Below are 18,329 nucleotides of genomic sequence, written 5' to 3'. Positions count from 1 at the left end.
CGGCCTGACGGGGAACGCCTAGTCAAACACTCTTTTTAAAGTTTAGAAACATGGCTTCAAAGTGTGCCAAAAATGAGTCCATTTCCTTCTCTGTTTCGACCTTTGGTTGCTATAATAACCACAGAAATATAGTTTGTGGTTAACTGATGTCAATTATGTCGGGCGAAAGCAAGGAGCCTGAGGATACAAGTGAAAAAACGCCATGTTCTGACTTGATCCGGGGTGTTGAGAGTGACGGTGAAGATGATGTTGTGGAGTCGAAAGGTTCGAGTCCAGGTCTCGTAGGAGTGTTGTTGATGAGCCAAGCGCTGGAGAATTATCACAAGGTACTTTGCTAACCGTGATATTCGTGTGTTAAGGCTAGTATTAGGAATATGTCCGTTACAACACTACAAGAAACCAACTTACATATTAGGGACAATTAAAAGTTTCAGTTTTAACCAGGCGCCTTTTCAACCAATGAACCGTCCTAATAGCATCCCCGCTTATGCCTTTTGAAGCTTTAAAAGGGCTTTGCTTGGATCTGGGCCAAATAAGATTTGGTCCTGCCCCTCTACACTGGAAATCAACTATGAATCCCCTTTCAATGGTTGTAATTTATTTTGTTGTGAGTTACTTGTCATTTTCAAGAAAATGTTAAAGGCTATAGAATTACTATATATTATATTCACTATAGTGAATGGTATTATAGTCACATCTGCCAGGAATCTTGAACATGTTACAGCTGGTGCTGTTCCTTGTTGAAGTGTCACATTTATATTATTTTAAACTGCATCTAGAGTCAACAGCTCAACTGATTATTGCTCTTATGTGGAGCAAACCTACATACTTGGATTAGAATTTGCATGAGTACAAATTATGTACACAGATGAAAGAACCTAAGACCAATAATAACCATTGTATACAAAGTATCAATTTGCAACATTAAAGCAAAACTTGAACTGGATGTTTGGTTTTGGGCTAGAAGCAAAGGTGTTAAACTAGCTTTCACTGTGGTATACTACTCACTCTGTACAAGGACTTGTTATTATGCTAAACTACTAATTTTATCTCCCTGTGACTTACTTATCTTTGCTTTTAATGGGGTGAATATATGTAAAATTGGGGTCTATTCTTTTCAATCTCACCAGGGTAAAAGAGGTGACTACGATTTTCTGGTCTATAAGCTAGGAGATCCTTATTTAAAGGTCAGTAACAATAAATACTCTAAATGTAAAAGCTATTTCAAATAATATAATCCATTCATGATTGGTATTAAAAAATGAGATAATAATAAAAAAAAAGTATTTAGAGCTGTTATCAGTCATGTTCTAAGGACTTTTCATTTTTAATTCTTGACTAATACACATTACATAAGCCCGTTTTGTAAATGAAGAAAACAAGCTTTTAGTAAGTGGACATACATTCAAGTCAAATTTCGGTAAGAGAAATAGAAAGATATCATACTCCCCATGTCTCAACTGGGAATTGAACTTGTTTCAGCAGAGGTGAGGGGCCCATATGCTGAAAAGCAAAATACAGGATCACCTGTGATTCCTAAATTAGCAAAATAGGTTTGAGAAATGTTGTGTTCTTGTTTATGTGCCCCTAAAACATCCAATGGCATTTAGCGACCAAGATTTATCAATGTACATATAGTTACACATGAACCCAATAAACATTGCTGGTCACTAAATGTATTTAACTTACTACATATAATAAAATGATTTTTCTTTTTTGGACAGCCTCTGTACCTGCAGCGATATCTAAAGGCTTTGAAGGGATGTGTCTCTTTACTGAACAAGTCCTGTGAAACACTTGTCGGTACAGTGTTGGTGAGCATGTGTATGCAAATTTGTCAGAATATTCTATGGTATGCACAGATCTAGATCTAAATATGATCTTCTAGATTTAAATGGCCACCTTCCACAGTCCTGAGGGTCACCACTTATTAAGGGTGCCTCCTGTACTTGATTACTGTACATGTATTTCCTTTTTTGTATTTTTCAGCGAGTTGACTGGGCATCTTCTGACCATGATACCGTCCAAGAGTTTATTGAGTTCTTGACAGTTCTTGTATCAGCACAGACCTACTACCTCAGAGCATGCTTGAAGATGTTAATAAAACACTTTATGCCGAGTATGTTGATACATCTTGATACAGCGAATCCCATAAACAATGGATATTGGATATTCCATTGAATTGTTAATTTTTAACTTCTTTTTGTTGTAGAAGATGTGGGATCAATAATAAAGCATTGTTTTTTCATTCAGTCAATCAGTGGCTGCCACCGAACCCCACTATGTGGTAATCTTGTGGCAGATTTCTATTTGCTTACAAATTTATTTTTTAATTCATTACAGATGTTCCCAAGGGCAAGACAGCAGAAGATTTGATTAAAGAAGGTAACATTTGAAGTCTTTCTTGTTTTATCTCTGCTGTAAAAAGCCAATGAATTACTTTTTCTAAACACCCTCTCTGAATCTTCTTTCTTTAGAACAAGAACAAGCCTTTGCCAATACCCATGATGCATTGCAGGCAGTGCTGGATGTTGTTCCTATGTAAGCCCTAATTCCCAGGCTTTGGTCACGGTTGCGATACTCATATGGGTTTCATTAGGCCATAGCAGAGGATTTAAGTTTTATTTGAACTAATGAAATAAAATACATCTTTGGGATATTAAGTTCCCTCATGAGTTTAGATAAGAACATTAGTCCCGAGGTTCCACCTCCACTTTCTAAGCACCTTAACTTTCACCCCCTACTTGTCAATCTACACCGCCTACTCTGAAACTTAATGAAAGCCCTCACCCCTCAGGGTATTTGAAGGGTGTATCACAAGATGATTGCACATCGATGAATTCATATAGATAAAGTGATTTCTTAACAGAATATTAGGAAATAGGTTCACAACAATGTATGGAAAACTCCAAAAGTTTCTAACTTTTTTACTATACACCCATTCGCTATCTACTAGAGGTTAAAATTACTTTGACCACACCTATTTTTCTGTCCCTTTGGATCGTAGCATTTTTGCTCAGTCACCCAAGCTTACGGCTAAAGACAGATTATCTTGTGTATTAACAAGCCATAAGAGTATCTTTTTGCAAACTGGGTGTGCTTGGGGTGGTTTTTCTCAATTTCTAGCTTATCTAGCACCATTTGATGTCATCTGGGATTAGCATGTAAATTCTAAAAATTGAACCTACATGTTAAAAACAATGTTTACCTATTGTTTTACCCATTTTATCTTGTAAACAGGACCCCAAAGTTTTTACTTCCTGTTTTATCTGAGTGCTTTCCATACATAAAGAGACATCAAGTATTCCAGGTGAGGCGGAAAATTACACTCACAAGGTTTAAAGGGCGCATTTCAATATTGATCTTAGAAAATACCTTTTCTTTGGATATTGGAAAAAAATATTGGTATTAAGATAGTTGCGCCGAACACAAAAGAATAGAATTCTGACACAACATTTGTTCTCAAATAAGAATAAATACAATAGAATAAGAATAGATACAAAGCCTTATCTTTCCTTTGAAAAACAATTCACTGTAAGTGCAATCGATTTGTTCTTTTGGAAATTCATAACCTGGCCACATTGGGTGGAGGGAGAATGAAAATTCAATCAACCTGTACAAAAACAAAAGCATCTGCAGGGGTTTCATTAGGCCGGCGGAAGAACTGGCTATTATCCATCGAGCGCCGGCTGCTTTTTTTTTTAAAGTGGACTTAAGTTTTATTTGAACTAAAAAGATAAAATAACTTCCACTACCTACTTATCAATCTCCACCGCCTACTCTGAAAGTTAATGAAAGCCCTGATATGCGAGTCTGGTTTTTTTTTTTACCTGCAATTTATGTGTATACCATTCTGAAATATAAAATTGTTTGGACAGACAAGTTATGTGAGCAACACACTCCAGGTCACATGGTACATCCCCACCCTTAGAGGAGAAATCCTGGAACTAGTCATCAACCACATCACCAAGATTGATGTAAGACGTACAGTAGCATGATAGTGGGGGGGGGGGGGGGGAGAGTACAGCGCCTACCCTAAGGGGAGAGGTTCTGGAAGTATTCATCAACCATGTCACTAAGATTGACATAAGATACTCTATTCACTTAGGGGTCGACAATTGACACTTGTAGGGAACAGGGAGGGCAAATACCAAGTTTTCATGGGCCGAGGTTGATGTTACCACTAAAGCATGCATTTAGTTTTGCCAGTTCATTGCAATTTAGCGAAAGCTTTACAATAGTACAAATTTGCGTTTCTTTTGGCCAATGCTGATATTTTTAATGTTTCCATGGTGATTTATATGTTTTATCCGTTTTGCGAAGACTAACGCTTTGTGCACATTAGTGACATAACAACAAAGTTGTGTGCACTCTTTTAAGCCCAACGTAACGACATGGACATAATGACATAAAAGTTTTTTCTCTTATGTCATTATGTTCATGTCGTTATGTTGGGCTTATGTCAAAATTCAAACTTGAACAGATGACTTCCACGCCTTCCGTCTGCAGGTTGAGGTACCAAAACATGAGCTCGAGGATAGACAAACGGAGGAAGATGATGCTACACAGTTTGAAGTCGATCTGGTAAAGAGAGGGGCATGGCTCATAGGGTTTGTAGTACCCTAAGTGTAGCAGTGATCTGATAAACAAAGGGTGGGAGGCATAGGTTTCGGAGTTCCCTAGATGTAGCGGCGACCTTTGGCCCACCCGAGATTTCGAGGCCTCATACTCGCTTGTTAGAGTTTCAGCTATGAAACTCAAAATACATGAACATTAACAATGATGAGGCCTCCGAAATGGAAGAGTTGCCATAAAGGCCTAGATGCACTGGCACAAGTCAACCCAGAGCACCTTGGCCCTTAGCACCACAGGGTTCCAAAATTAAAAAAAAAAAAAAACAAGTATTTCAAAGAGCCGGCTAGAGCTCACTGTGATTCCTTTGCAGGAACTGAATCCTGAATCTCCAGATAAAGCTTCCGAGGAGAGCGAGATGGCAGCTATGCTAGACTCTCTGATGGACATCCTATTCAAGTACATGAGGGATTTCTGTTTCCCTGCTAGTAAGTTTTCCACTCTTCTAAGTTTCCCACTCTTCTCAATCATAATAATTAAGCGCCGTTGTTATTCCTTCGCCCATCTGTATCTCGTTGATGTCGTCCTTGCTTAAACTCCCTATAGTATGTATAATCAACACTATTGGAGCATAAAGTTACATCTTAAGACTCATTTCTGATTTTCAGATGAACTCAGTCTAGACTCCAGTACTGAGTTGTTTGGCTACCTGGTGAAGGTGAGGACAAGTTTCAATATGGACACTTGTGTTTAGTGGGTATGGTCACCTATCACCAACTAGAGTCCTGTTGTATGAGTGCGTGCGTGCGTGCGTGCGTGCGTGCGTGAGTGAATGAGTGTGTGCGTGAATGAGTGCGTGAGTGCGTGCGTGAGTGCGTGAGTGCGTGAGTGAGTGAGTGAGTGAGTGAGTGAGTGAGTGAGTGAGTGAGTGAGTGAGTGAGTGAGTGAGTGAGTGAGTGAGTGAGTGAGTGAGTGAGTGAGTGAGTGAGTGAGTGAGTGAGTGAGTGAGTGAGTGAGTGAGTGAGTGAGTGAGTGAGTGAGTGAGTGAGGTGAGTGAGGTGAGTGAGGTGAGTGAGGTGAGTGAGGTGAGTGAGGTGAGTGAGGTGAGTGAGGTGAGTGAGGTGAGTGAGGTGAGTGAGGTGAGTGAGGTGAGTGAGGTGAGTGAGGTGAGTGAGGTGAGTGAGGTGAGTGAGGTGAGTGAGTGAGTGAGGTGAGTGAGGTGAGTGAGGTGAGTGAGGTGAGTGAGGTGAGTGAGGTGAGTGAGGTGAGTGAGTGAGTGAGTGAGTGAGTGAGTGAGTGAGTGAGTGAGTGAGTGAGTGAGTGAGTGAGTGAGTGAGTGAGGGGAATAGTTGTAGTACACCCAATGGGATTATGTTTGGGTTAGTGCGAGACCCTCGGGGCGGTCATAGTATGCCAAAGGCTGACCGGCCTGTTGTAGGCTAGGGCATTTGCCTCCATTTTTAAAGGTTATTCTGGTTATTCTCACTCCCCCTCGCACACACTGCGGGCAAACGAGCATGCATCGTCTTAAACACGCCGTAAATATTAGGTTTGCTATTTATGGCAGCCCTATGGTACTGTATGGTTATAGCAAGATTCAAGTATGATTGAAGTATGGTTCAGCTGCCTCTGTTACAGCCCATGTCGCATGTAATAAAAGAGGCCACGCCATAGGGTTGTGATAATTATAAAGTTAGGGCACGTCATCTCATTTATATACCCCATAAAACCCACACCCATCAATCTCAAACATCCAAAATAAGAAGTAAAATCGTAGAAATGAGAGAAAAATTCCAGTTGTCGGAATTTGACCAAGTGAAATATATTGACATTACAGTGACTACGAGTTAGTGGGGTTTTACTGTTGAGTGCAACTCAAACTCTCAAGGGTAAAACAGTTCAGTTAAGAGTTCAACTTATTCGAAGTTAAAAGATTCCACTAACTTGCCATCTTTATCTCTCGCCAGAGTTTTGAGAAAGTCATTCTGCCGACCCACGCGTGTTGTCACATACAGTTCGTCATGTTCTACATCTGTAGTTTAGATGAGGTGGGGGGATATAGTGATGATATAGTGTAAATATGTATTTTTTCATTAGATTCACCTGTATGATTTGAGAATGCAAATTTTTCTTACACTTCCTAATTTATCTAGGTTTTTACAAATTCGCTTCTAGAGGTCTGTTGGAAAAAGGTATGTGTAATTATTCTGCTTTTTCTGTTTTCTTTCCCTTTTACTGTAGATGTCTCGTTTAGGGAAAGAAAATTCCCTCTGAATATTTTAATTGTTGAAAACAATGGTCAGATACTGTAAATTTGAATTTGCCGTTAAAACGGTTTTTACAAATTCGCTTTTTGAGGTCTGTTGGAAAAAGGTATGTGTTTTCTGCTTTTTCTGTTTTCTTTTTCTTTAACTATAGATGTCTCATTTAGGGAAAGAAAATTCCCTCTGAATATTTTAATTGTTGAAAACAATGGTCAGATACTGTATCCTTAAATTTGCCGTTAAAACGGTTTTTACATATTCGTCTTTTAAGGTCTGTTGGAAAAAGGTATTTGTTTTCTGCTTTTCTCTTTTCTTTCCCTTTTACTATAGATGTCTCGTTTAGGGACAGAAAATTAAATTGTTTTTTAAATTGTTGATAAAAATTGTCAGATACTGTAAATTTAAATTTGCCGTTAAAACGGGCAACGTTTTAAGAAAGTTTAGCTAATTGTGGATCTTGTGAAGTTAAAAAAGAATCCCAAAATCCGATCAAAAAACTGGATAGAGGTGGGCCCATCACCCCCTTTCCATTTTCTTATGACCATCCATACATAGACAGAACTCGACACCATATATTATGATATTTGCAGTTACAAATATCCCAATGGATCATCTTATATTTTCGATTTACCATTTTTTGTGATGTTCAGGTAGCCAATCCAGGTGAGGCAGGGATTTTAAGGCAAGCCAGTGCCGCATACATGGCGAGTCTTGTAGCAAGAGCTAAATACATCTCCATCAGGTCAGTATCGCCTTCTTCGCAGGCGTCTCGAATGATTTGGGAAGAAGGCTTTTTTCGATTTCGGTCTTTCTGTGGCATGTTCAAGAATAAGTTGGGGCCTGGGTTCAACTCGCCACAGGAACCCAAATTCATAAAAATACTGAAAAAGTAAAAAAAAAGACACTCGATATGCCTGTGGAAGAGGCTAAGGTCAGTATTAATTCATTGCTTTACCCGATGGTTCTGTGCACGCGTTAATGATTTCCCATCACTCATTGCAGTACTGTCAAGACATGTCTTGAGCTGCTCACACACTGGGTTCATTGGTAAGTGATGACGTCATTATAAAACTTGAACCTTTCTAGTGTCAGTCAAAGGTAATGGTTTTATTCGCCCTAGCTAACAGCAACCAGTTAAACCGTGAACACCTAAAATATGTTTGGAATGTTTATTGTCTTCAGAGACGAGAATTCAGACACTGAGACGTAGAGACATGATTGTTTTATTTTATTTTATTTTTAAATGAGACCTTTATATTCTAGCTACATTGACGACCATGATGAAGCGTGTCTTGGAGCTGACGTTAACAAACACGGTCCATTCTACTCGGTCTGCCAGGTAACCTCCCTTCTCTAGCACCCTCCCCCCCACCTCTGGCAGAAGTGCAGTGCATTGCGTAACATATACAACATTACACCTCCTTTGTACCTCCTAAACCACTTGCCTCCCTTTCAACATTAGTACGCCTCCCTAGAAACACTGACACTCTTGAAACACCGTTGCTCCTTCCTTGCAGCTTTTTTATTTCTCCCATGCATTACTCTTGCTCCTCTCTTATTTCTCCTCCCTTGCAACACCAGTGCGCCTTGCTGGCACCTTCATACTCCTTCCACCCTCATTTAACTCTATTACTCCTCCTTGGAACCCCATGGCAACTCACTTGCAACACAATTGTGCCTTCATGCAGTTCTCTTACAAATAGGGAACTTGTGCTAAGAGATCACGTGACTGTTTGGGTGGCAAACTAGCGCGTGCTCAGCCTTTTAGCGGGAAAATAACAGCAACAAAATGCAACTTATTCAGCGCTTACAAAAAAGACATATAACTCTGACTTCTCAGGAAGGGTTTAGTTTCATGTAAAGATTTTATTTTTTCATCGTTCTTTGGTGTTACTGTCTCAGTCATTTCTGATTTTTTTGTTTGGAATTTACAACCCAAAAAGGTCATGTGATCTCTTAGCGCAAGTCCCCTATTTCATGGCGACTCCCTTGCAACATCATGGCGCCTCCCTTGCAACATCATGGCGCCTCCCTTGCAACATCATGGCGCCTCCCTTGCAACATCATGGCGACTCCCTTGCAACATCATGGCGCCTCCTTTGCAACATCATGGCGCCTCCCTTGCAACGTCATGGCGACTCACTTTTTGCACCTCTATTTTCTTTTTATGAAGCTATTACAATCCTGCTAGAGACCGATCGCTGAGTGACTTTTTATCCCCTTTTTTCCTTTCTTCCTGCAGTCCATATTCTACATCTTTGTGTTTCGCCATAGACAGTGCTTGGAGACACCTGAAGGTGAGATGTCTTGTAAGGACTGTAGGGGGGAAGGGTGGGAGTATTTATAGCTTTAGCTGCAGGACTAGGTCACCCTTATTTTTAACTAATCTACGGGATTTTTCTAAACAGAAATAATTCAAATAACCATCACATAATAGGGAAAAAATCATGCTGTTCTCTGACGAAATGCAGATTTTGAACTCTTGGTGAAATCAGAGCTCGAAGAAATAAGTTTAAAGTATTAATGCTCACGATTACTCAATGTATAAAGTTTGAATAACATTAATGATTGTTTTTAATTATTTTCACAGGGCAGAAATTCGTTAGCAAACTGAACTTTCAGCGAATTGTAACATGTAAACTAAACCCCTTGAAGGTAAGATATTCCATGTTTTCTTATTCCCCACCCATTCCCTCTTTACACCGTGTGGTTGATCTCCTCAGGTTTGCCTACCTACCGTTGTCGACCTGTTTGCACAAGTTACCAAGTGAGTACCACAGGCACCTTCAAATAACGGAGGCTTTTCAAATTCGCGATGGTGTCCGGTATTTTGAGGTTACACTATAATAGGAATTCTCGAGACAAATTATTGACTACTAAACTGGTATTGCTAACCACAAAAAAGAAAAGTTTCATAAACAAGTTAAATCCTTTTTTCAGAAGCCTTTTGGTTATTATTGGGCTCCAGGGAGAATATTATTTTAATATGTGCACTAACTGGAAGATCAGGCCTCTAAAATATAATTCAAAAAGGGAACTGTGGAAAAATATACTACTGCCTTTCCGATGTTTTTTCCAATAGCCTTGTTAAGGTGCTTGGCATTTAACTATGCTATAATTTATTTCCTGTGCACCAGGCTGCAACGAGTTGTGATATATACAGTCATTGAGTATTATCTACCCTTTTCCCCAAACGTCTGTTAATAGACGTATTCAGATGCCTGACAATATCCACCACTATTTATCCCCTTCCATGCGCACCAGGATACACCAGGTCGTGCTGTGCTACATTGTACGTCTGTTAATAGACGTATTCAAATGCCTGACAATATCCACCACTATTTATCCCCTTCCATGCGCACCAGGATACACCAGGTCGTGCTGTGCTACACCGTACGTCTGTTAATAGACGTATTCAAATGCTTGACAATATCCAACATTATTTATTCTTTTCCCTGCGCACCAGGCTACACCAGGTCGTGTTGTGCTACACCGTCATCGAGCGCAACAAGCGCTCAATGCTTCCCGTTTCGTCCGCCATTACCAGCAACAGAACGATTAGCCAGCTCAGCTTGCAGAATCCGCTGGACTCTTTCTTCCCGTTCGACCCGTATTTGCTACGAAGGTTAGCTTACGTTAGGAATCATTACGAATTTGAGTGGGGATTTTACTTTAAAACGTAATGCAGACAAGATGTCATTACAAGTAAAAACGTTGCAAATAGTGCATGATTCAAAACATGTGTTCCTGTCAAATTCTTATGGTGTACCCATTATTGCTTTAAACATGCTTTAAATATTCTTCCTAGTTTGCTATTTGTGTCCAGTCTCTTGTTTGACAGTCTGCATAAAATGGAAATTCTCCCTAGTTTGTTTAATGAGTTGGGAGAATTTAATAAGAGCTCTAAAATGCTAATTCCCACCCCTTACCTCAAATCAGGAATTAATCCTAGACCGTATGTTGTATACCAGACGTCATAGCTATATTGTGCAAAACTGAAGCAATCCTAGAACCCACTATCTACAACTTACAATGATAGATCTACCAATTCAACAGATCATCCAAGTACGTAAAGCCACATTACCAGGAATGGAAAGGGGTCGGCGAGGAACATGCTTTGCTGGAAGACCATCAAGACGATGAAAGCGAGGTCAGTAAATATATAAATAAAAAATAAGCTAGTCACCCTACCTGCAGCTTGGGTGCTGAGTTATGAGGCCACAGACATGGGCCAAGCATATCGGGGGTGTGCGCTTTATCCGCTCTCTACATGACCAAACTTATCCAAACATTTTCTGTAATTCAGCCATTCAATCGGGTATTGTAGTTTTGCAATAATAGGCAAATGCTGTTTGTATCTCAATGGTCCGGTGCAAATTTTAAACTCAAAGGATGCAGGCTTCAGTACCCCCCTCTAGTCTCTACCTCTTATTCGGCCCTGTGACAGGGCTGGTTTAATTTCTATACTTTTTTCTATTTATTTATCTATTTATTTTTTTCTATTTATTGGTTCCAGGAGGAAGATGACTACATGGGGTATGGCAAGAGTCCGGGTGTGGACATACCCGACCCTACCCCTGACATCGCTATGAGTGTCTCCCCAGGATTTGCTCTGTCTCCCAATTTAGCGATTGAGCTTGAACACAGACTACAGAGACGGACAGCCAGATAATGGCACCGATTGTTGGAGAGACTGGCAACCAATAGCTTGCTTGGCATTTATCAAGATACATCACACTGGCTAGTCCAGGATGGTCTACCCATTCACCACTGTAAAATCTGGTTTGCCTTGATAATGAAGAGACGGAGGCTTTTATCATGCTAGGATCCGGCGTTCTTTGCGGGCGCTCACAAAGGTCACTACTTCACCCGCAAAGTATGCTGGATCCTCGAGCATGACGCAGGATGAAAAACAAATCAAAATACAAATGACACTGAGTGGTGACAAAATGGGAGGCATACTCAATGATCCAGGTCTATCCCCTTCTGACTGCAAAGATCACTGATTATCTTATCATCGGGGCCTCTGGTATGAAAAGGCGGACAATAAAATCAACAGACAAGAAATGGCATTGATGGGTGACCGGATAACAGTGAAAGGACTGAGTGAAGAGAACACTGACTAATAAACAGATTATGCTACAAAAAGTAGACTGAAGGGCAGGTTGCCAGCCAGATGATAATAAAGAGTCAGTGTAAGGAGGGTGAAGTCTTAGACATGGTTGATGTGCGAAGAAAACATTGGTTGTCAGCAACATAGGTAGTCAGCCAGATAAGGATATAACTATATGAATAAAGTTTCACAGATAATCAACAATGAATGCAAAGTATACTGAGTTTTAAGCACGGCAGACAAAGGGGGGTTCCTAATTTCACAGGGTTGGCCAAAATAACGAGTCATAGCAGCCAGGTTTTCGGAAATGAGGAGTAATGTATCGCAGGACACTCGGAAGTAAATTAGTCTCCCATCTTGTTTGGTTATAGCACAACTTTCCGTAGGATATGGCCTTTCTAACTATTGTTAATACCGTTACCGTTTTTGTACTTCACCTGCTAAAACCTGAACTGAAGAAATGACTTTGTGTTGCTGTTTACTCTTTCCACTCTAAATCAACAAAACTAATTAAATGAGCGTAAATTTGTGGAGTGGGTTTGATGATACGGATGTCCTTGCGGTTACTTATAAGTTTTAGAATATGTATGTACATCGAAGCTGGTACACACTACTTGCTTACAATTTTTTTTTCGTGGAACTCCTTGAAGTCCAATTATGGCAGAAAATTTGAGGTGTTGCTAAGGCTTCATTTATTTGACAAAACTGCCTATTGAATACATTCGCTGCTGGAAATCTTGTCAAAATAAGACCAGTAAAACAAATGCCCTTGCATCATAATCATAATCATTTTCATTGGACACTATCTAGCGTTATCTTGATTAAAACAGCATATTTTGCTGGATGTCCTTTCAGTTGCAAAGATGTTCGTCAAAGCTTTGGTTGTTTTGGCCCTGGTGGTATGCATGGTGCAAGCTAAGCCCAGCTATTTGGAACTGAGGCGTCGCGTAGAGGCCTTGGAAGAGGCAGGTAATAGTTCACACGTCACTATCAAGTATAATAATGATGACGATGATGATGCATTAATGATGATGATGATGATAAAGATAATAACAATAATAATGACAATGATAATAATCCTTTGTCAGTGCATACATTACATTAAGATATGAACTTTACACTGTTTTGAAAAGCCCTTGAGAATAATATTGATTACTTGCGTATTCTTCATAGTGGCCGATTTTGCCCGTTTAGTGTGTGACGGCGTTACTTTTTGCAGTTATTTACTTTTGTGACACAGGGCCATATTAGGGGTGAAACACTGAAAGAGCAGTAAAAATAATAATGATAAATGATAATCATAAGTTATAGCATGGCATCTGGGGAATTTAGTGATCAAATGTAGAAGGGAATTAAGGGCAGTAGTTGGTATTATTTTGTTTAATACTCTTTATTTTATAGTACGTCCCAAAAGGTTTACAAAATGTGGTCGAGATGTAGTAGGAGAGTGCAGGAAAAAACGCGACTGCGATCGCAATAATGGTTTTATTACCAAGGACGCTCATTGTGACACTTTTGGTGATGTGTGTTGTGGTAAGTATTGCATGAAACCCAACCCCTTATACTCCCTCCTGGGGGGGGGGGGGGGGGGGGAGGATGTCACTTAGGGAGGGGGAGTATATTTAAGGGTTCGTATTCTTTTGTCGTATGTAATGTTTTAGGCATTATTGGGTTTAACACTTTAACTTGTGTTCGAAAGAAGACTAATTCCAACCTGGAATTTTGTCTCCTTTTACCGCGTTTGTCAGTCGCGAAAGCGCTTAAACTGGACGGATGCAATGGGGACTAGCTGAAATTATCCCTCAACTAGAATTTATTATAAAGGGTGTATTGGGTAAAGAACATTAAATGTTTTGTGAATCGAAAGCTCATATTACCAGCATGGACTTGTAACAACATCAACTGCTGAAAAGGGGAGTTACAATACATCACGTACAGTAGTTCTATGTCAGTAACTTCTTTTCTCAAGTCCTGAGGGCTAATACCCCTTGCGAGGCTCCGTTTTGACTCTCATGTAAACTAGGATTTTATAGAGTACTTTCGCTTGTAGATAGGATTATTTAGATTCGCTTGTAGATATGATTTCATAGAGAACTTTCGCTTCAAGACTGGGCAAAAGTAAAAAGTCTAACGGTCAAGAAACTCAACCTTTTGAATATCAATCACTTTAACTTATCTTACCGAAATTGGATTGTTTATTTCTACAGGTTTTTTGATCTCTACAGGTGAGGCCGGCCAGCACGTTGAAGAAAAAAGCTCAAGTTGTTGTTTCTAAACGAAAAATAATAAACGAGGTTTTGTGTGAAGAAAAAACTGTTTTCTATTTTGTTCAAGTAACCTCTGGGTAACATCTGGGTAATTAACGTGCAAGTAGGTAGTTAGTGTAGGTAGAGTAGCGGGAAATCGAAAATTGTTTATCAGTGTTATCCTGATCAGAAGAATAACTGTTTCAAGTTCCATCAAGAGGTCTCTAAAGGGTTTAGATTTTGAACAAATCAAATAACCTAGCTCTCTGCAAGCCTTCAAGGCAACAGCTACAGAATCTTTATCCTCAATAAGCGTACCACCACACCTCCCCCCCCCCCCCCCATATTTCAAGTCCATCACTACCAGTGAAGCTACCGCTTACCCAAAACGGATGCCTTGAAGTTTCCAACAACGCACTGCGGTGTCTTTTCTTTCTAGCGACGGCACTGCTATAGCCTGATGCTTACAACAGTTTGCTTAAAAACTACAGATCACATCTGGAAAGTGCCTTAGGACATCATGAAGTCCACATCTTTGCTACATAGCAACATTATTCAAAAATTGTTTTCAGGCTTATTCTGGGTTTCTTGAGCCTGTTAATGTTTTGTTTTGGCTTTGGGGCAAAAAAAAACTGTAATGATTATGGAGGAGGAGTTTGGTCGCCTCTCTGTGAAGGTGTTTACAAGACTCCCATGATGCAGTGCAAATATCCAATATAGCCTATGGTGACTCGCTTCTAATGGAAGTTTTAGCATTGATTATTGTGGCTGATTGCCGTAAAGTGGTACCTGACGGAGCGCAATAAAGGTATCTATTTGTGACTTGATCTGTGTTTGCTTGTCTCTATTTGTAGTTCGGAATTTCGTGTCCTGATATGAAATGTTTCTGAGCATAAGCATTTGTTTACGAATTGTTCAGAAATCTAGGTTAATATTTTGCAATGGAGTCAATTCTATTATATTGCTTTGATGCGCTTTTGAAGGTCGGCTATGTCTTGGATGAATCCATGAGTATCCGGGTCTTGTGATGTTTCACATTGAACTCTCCGCCGAAAATTTCTTCGCGGATATGTGCTTATCGCATCCCTCCTCGCTTTTACATTCTTCCTGTATCCATGTTTCTAAATCCCTCGCGGCTTTTTTGTCCGTCGGGGCGCTTTTCAAGGCAAGTCAAACTGATGCGAAGGACCCCACCCTGGATGGTAGATTTTGGCATGGCGTGCATTGTCTTTTTAGCGGAGCCAGCGAGGCCATAGGTCGCGCGCAGAGCTCCATAGGTATAGAAATTGTTCATAAACTAGGCGAATTGTGATCAATGATGTCGTATCACACGCTGTCAGATATCTGTACCACTTACGTGACCAGCTCATGCGACCAGGCCAGCTAATTGATTGGTCTTCCAGCAAGAACCGGGGTGGACTTGAAAAAGACAGGGGAAGGGGGGGATTAAGCCTATTCTCTGACTTTCGACGAACGAATAACGGAATGTATTTAATTGAAAAAAGGCAACTGATTAGCCAGTCAAATGGCCTATAAAAATGAGAATTTGAAGGATATGTCTGTCTAAGGAACTGCTTTGTACTTTTACAAGCTGGGAGTATCATCAGCTCGACTTCTTTACCAGTCGCGGTGGTTGACGCAACATAAAATCGTGCAAGGGTAATTCGGGCATTACCAGTCAGCCACCCTGTGAATCACCACGAACTTTTACCTTTAACACTAAAAAATAATATTCGTCGGGGAAAACGTGTCCCACATAAAAAGGGAAATCGCAAAATAAGTCCAAATAGATGAACGATGAAGTAAATATTGGTTGGAATTTGAAGCCAGTTTTTCAAACAGTTTTCTGCGCGCGCGCTGATGTGCACTGGAATGACGCCATGAGTGCGCGCTGTTGTGAAGTTTTTTCTTATTGTCTTTTGCATTTTGCGTAGGATTTATAATTTTATAAAATAAATAAAATATTCTTTTTGTGCCTTAATTAAGTTTTGAAAACCTCGGTGTTTGTTTGGGGAATTCTCGAGCAGATGTTGTTATTATGGATCCTTTTTTTATCCTCAAAAGAAATTCTAGTCTAGAACCTCTTTTCTTCAGGGGGTCATAGGGGTCATACCCCTAAACAGCCCAAAGTTTCTCCATATGAAAATATGGTAATAAAGCTGGCTCCGCTTTTAGGCAGTGCATAAATCTATATCTTATCCTCATCCTCGTAAGGCCCCATCGAGCGTCGCTATCACAAATTTTTTTTTATTCAAGGGAAAGATCCTCACAGCGCAAAACGGCAAAACGGGGACGAGTAGTCGATTAAAAGGTATGGTTGGAAAAATAAATATGTGTGCTATGATTCTGTGAGTTTTATTTTGCCGTGCAAGTCTGCATTTCGAAACGATCGGTGGATTTGTGGAGCACTTTGGAATTTAGCGGTTGTCGGAGTTTGCAAGCTTGTCTATTTTATATACAGAAGGCGACGGGAAAAATTCGCAGCGGCTAAAACAGCTTAAAATAGCAAATAATGACGGGATTGAGCAACAGCAACGTCAAACTACTATTTTATTTTCAAATCAGAATATTAATTTCAATGAAAAACTATGTAATAAACCTACACTCACCGTGAGCCTGGGCTACCTGTGGTCAAGTTTATCGCTTGATTGCCCCGATTTTTTTTAAGGGATATACTTCATTGTTGAATGCCATAAATGTACCCTAAACTTTTATCCTCTTCAACTATCATCTACCCTCACCCTCATTAACCATAACTCACTTTCCTCGGCCATCATAGGCCCCCATCAACCATGATCAGCCCTTTTTCATCAACCATGATCAGCCCTAATTAATCAACCATCATCAGCCCTAATTAATCAACCATCATCAGCCCTAATTAATCAACCATCATCAGCCCTTATTCAATTTTAATCAGCCCTCATAAGCCCCTTCTCAGATATTTAGGGAATGAACTGGTTTCTAACTGTGGGCTTAGATTTCTATCAATACAAGACATTTATATTCACTTCAAGATTTCAAGAAGGCTATCACTTATATTATCAGTATTCTTAAATTCTATTTTTAGCTATTTATCTTATTGGTTTTACAACTGTTGCACATATCTTGACACCTTTGAATAAAGATAATTATAATCACCATCATCATCATCATCATCATCTCATATCATCATCATTAGTATTGTTATTATTTATCAGCCTTCATCTAACATCAGTAACCCTCGTCCGCCATCATCAGTTCCTCGTTGACCATCATCAGCCCTCATCTACCTTCACTAAACAACATTAACCCTTATATCAGCCCTCATCAACCGACCCCTCATCGGCACTTGGCCATCCTCATCTACCCTCATACAATTCATGTATTACACAGGGAGTCCGCGCGCACGCTCTCCCCATGCTCCTCTATTCTTTCAGATATATTTAATATGCAGAGCCATGAAACAGAGAGGGGGGGGGGAGGGTAGCACCTTCCAACTTTTCAGATTGTTAGTACGAAAATAAGTAAGACCTCGAGGAGAATAGAGGTACTTTTTACCGCGGTGTTATGTAGAAGTTTGAAAATGTCAAAGTTTCCCTATACACATTTCGTCTCCTCTTGAGACCCCCCCCCCCCCCCCTTTAGACGCCTGTGAGCGAAGTCGTTTCTTTTTCTAGCAGCACGACCTAAAGAACCAGATGGAATTTATTCATTTTTCCCGACCCTAAAAACATTGATAATACTTGACAGTTTGAAAGGTTTCTAAACAGATGATTGCAAGTCAACAAATACATTCTCGAATGCTCTTCACGGTTGTCGTTTCCATGATCTCGACATGATCAGTACCGTGTTTATTTGTGTTTTGTAACCAAACTCTTGTCGGTCGAGTACGATGGAAACAATTGGAAAACTCTGTTGGTGATCTTTGGTGATCTCTGTAGAAGTAGCTAATGGAAGTCAGAATTTAAACAGACTCCGTAATATTGACACCAATGTCTGCTTTACAGTGATAATTACTGTACCCCGTGTGGTAAAGAAATTGTTCCGTTCGCATCAGTTAACCATGCAATCGTTTTACTATGTTCCAGTTAATAGTGTGTGTCTCGCATCCTAATAAGCTGGCCTTTTAAAGAACTTATCATGGTATCCACGGTC

At 40.0% G+C, this 18,329-nt stretch overlaps 2 protein-coding genes across 2 annotated transcripts; both read left to right on the top strand.

Annotated features, from left to right (window-relative positions):
- The first annotated feature begins 2 nt into the window (after positions 1-2).
- On the top strand, positions 3-12,153 carry LOC5520202 (RNA polymerase I-specific transcription initiation factor RRN3). The gene is made up of 22 exons (XM_048719898.1): positions 3-326; positions 1,131-1,187; positions 1,725-1,814; positions 1,990-2,119; positions 2,344-2,385; positions 2,478-2,541; positions 3,241-3,310; positions 3,879-3,977; positions 4,510-4,584; positions 4,946-5,060; positions 5,241-5,290; positions 6,540-6,620; positions 6,726-6,764; positions 7,487-7,578; positions 7,839-7,883; positions 8,100-8,175; positions 9,079-9,133; positions 9,427-9,491; positions 9,560-9,603; positions 10,303-10,461; positions 10,893-10,986; positions 11,353-12,153. Exons 1-22 carry the CDS (start codon positions 147-149, stop codon positions 11,506-11,508), a joined length of 1,878 nt encoding a protein of 625 aa, XP_048575855.1. The 5' UTR covers positions 3-146; the 3' UTR covers positions 11,509-12,153.
- A 144-nt stretch (positions 12,154-12,297) lies between these two features.
- Positions 12,298-14,262, top strand: LOC116603616. Its single transcript, XM_032365130.2, has 3 exons — positions 12,298-12,918; positions 13,351-13,482; positions 14,157-14,262. The coding sequence occupies exons 1-3, from the start codon at positions 12,813-12,815 to the stop codon at positions 14,222-14,224; spliced, it is 306 nt and encodes a 101-aa protein (XP_032221021.1). The 5' UTR covers positions 12,298-12,812; the 3' UTR covers positions 14,225-14,262.
- Positions 14,263-18,329: the final 4,067 nt, after the last annotated feature.

The sequence above is a fragment of the Nematostella vectensis genome, chromosome 12 (assembly GCF_932526225.1).
Source record: "Nematostella vectensis chromosome 12, jaNemVect1.1, whole genome shotgun sequence".
In the NCBI taxonomy this organism is placed as follows: Eukaryota; Metazoa; Cnidaria; class Anthozoa; order Actiniaria; family Edwardsiidae; genus Nematostella; species Nematostella vectensis.
Note: the sequence above shows the minus strand (reverse complement) of the source record. Positions and strands in the feature narration are given on the sequence as shown.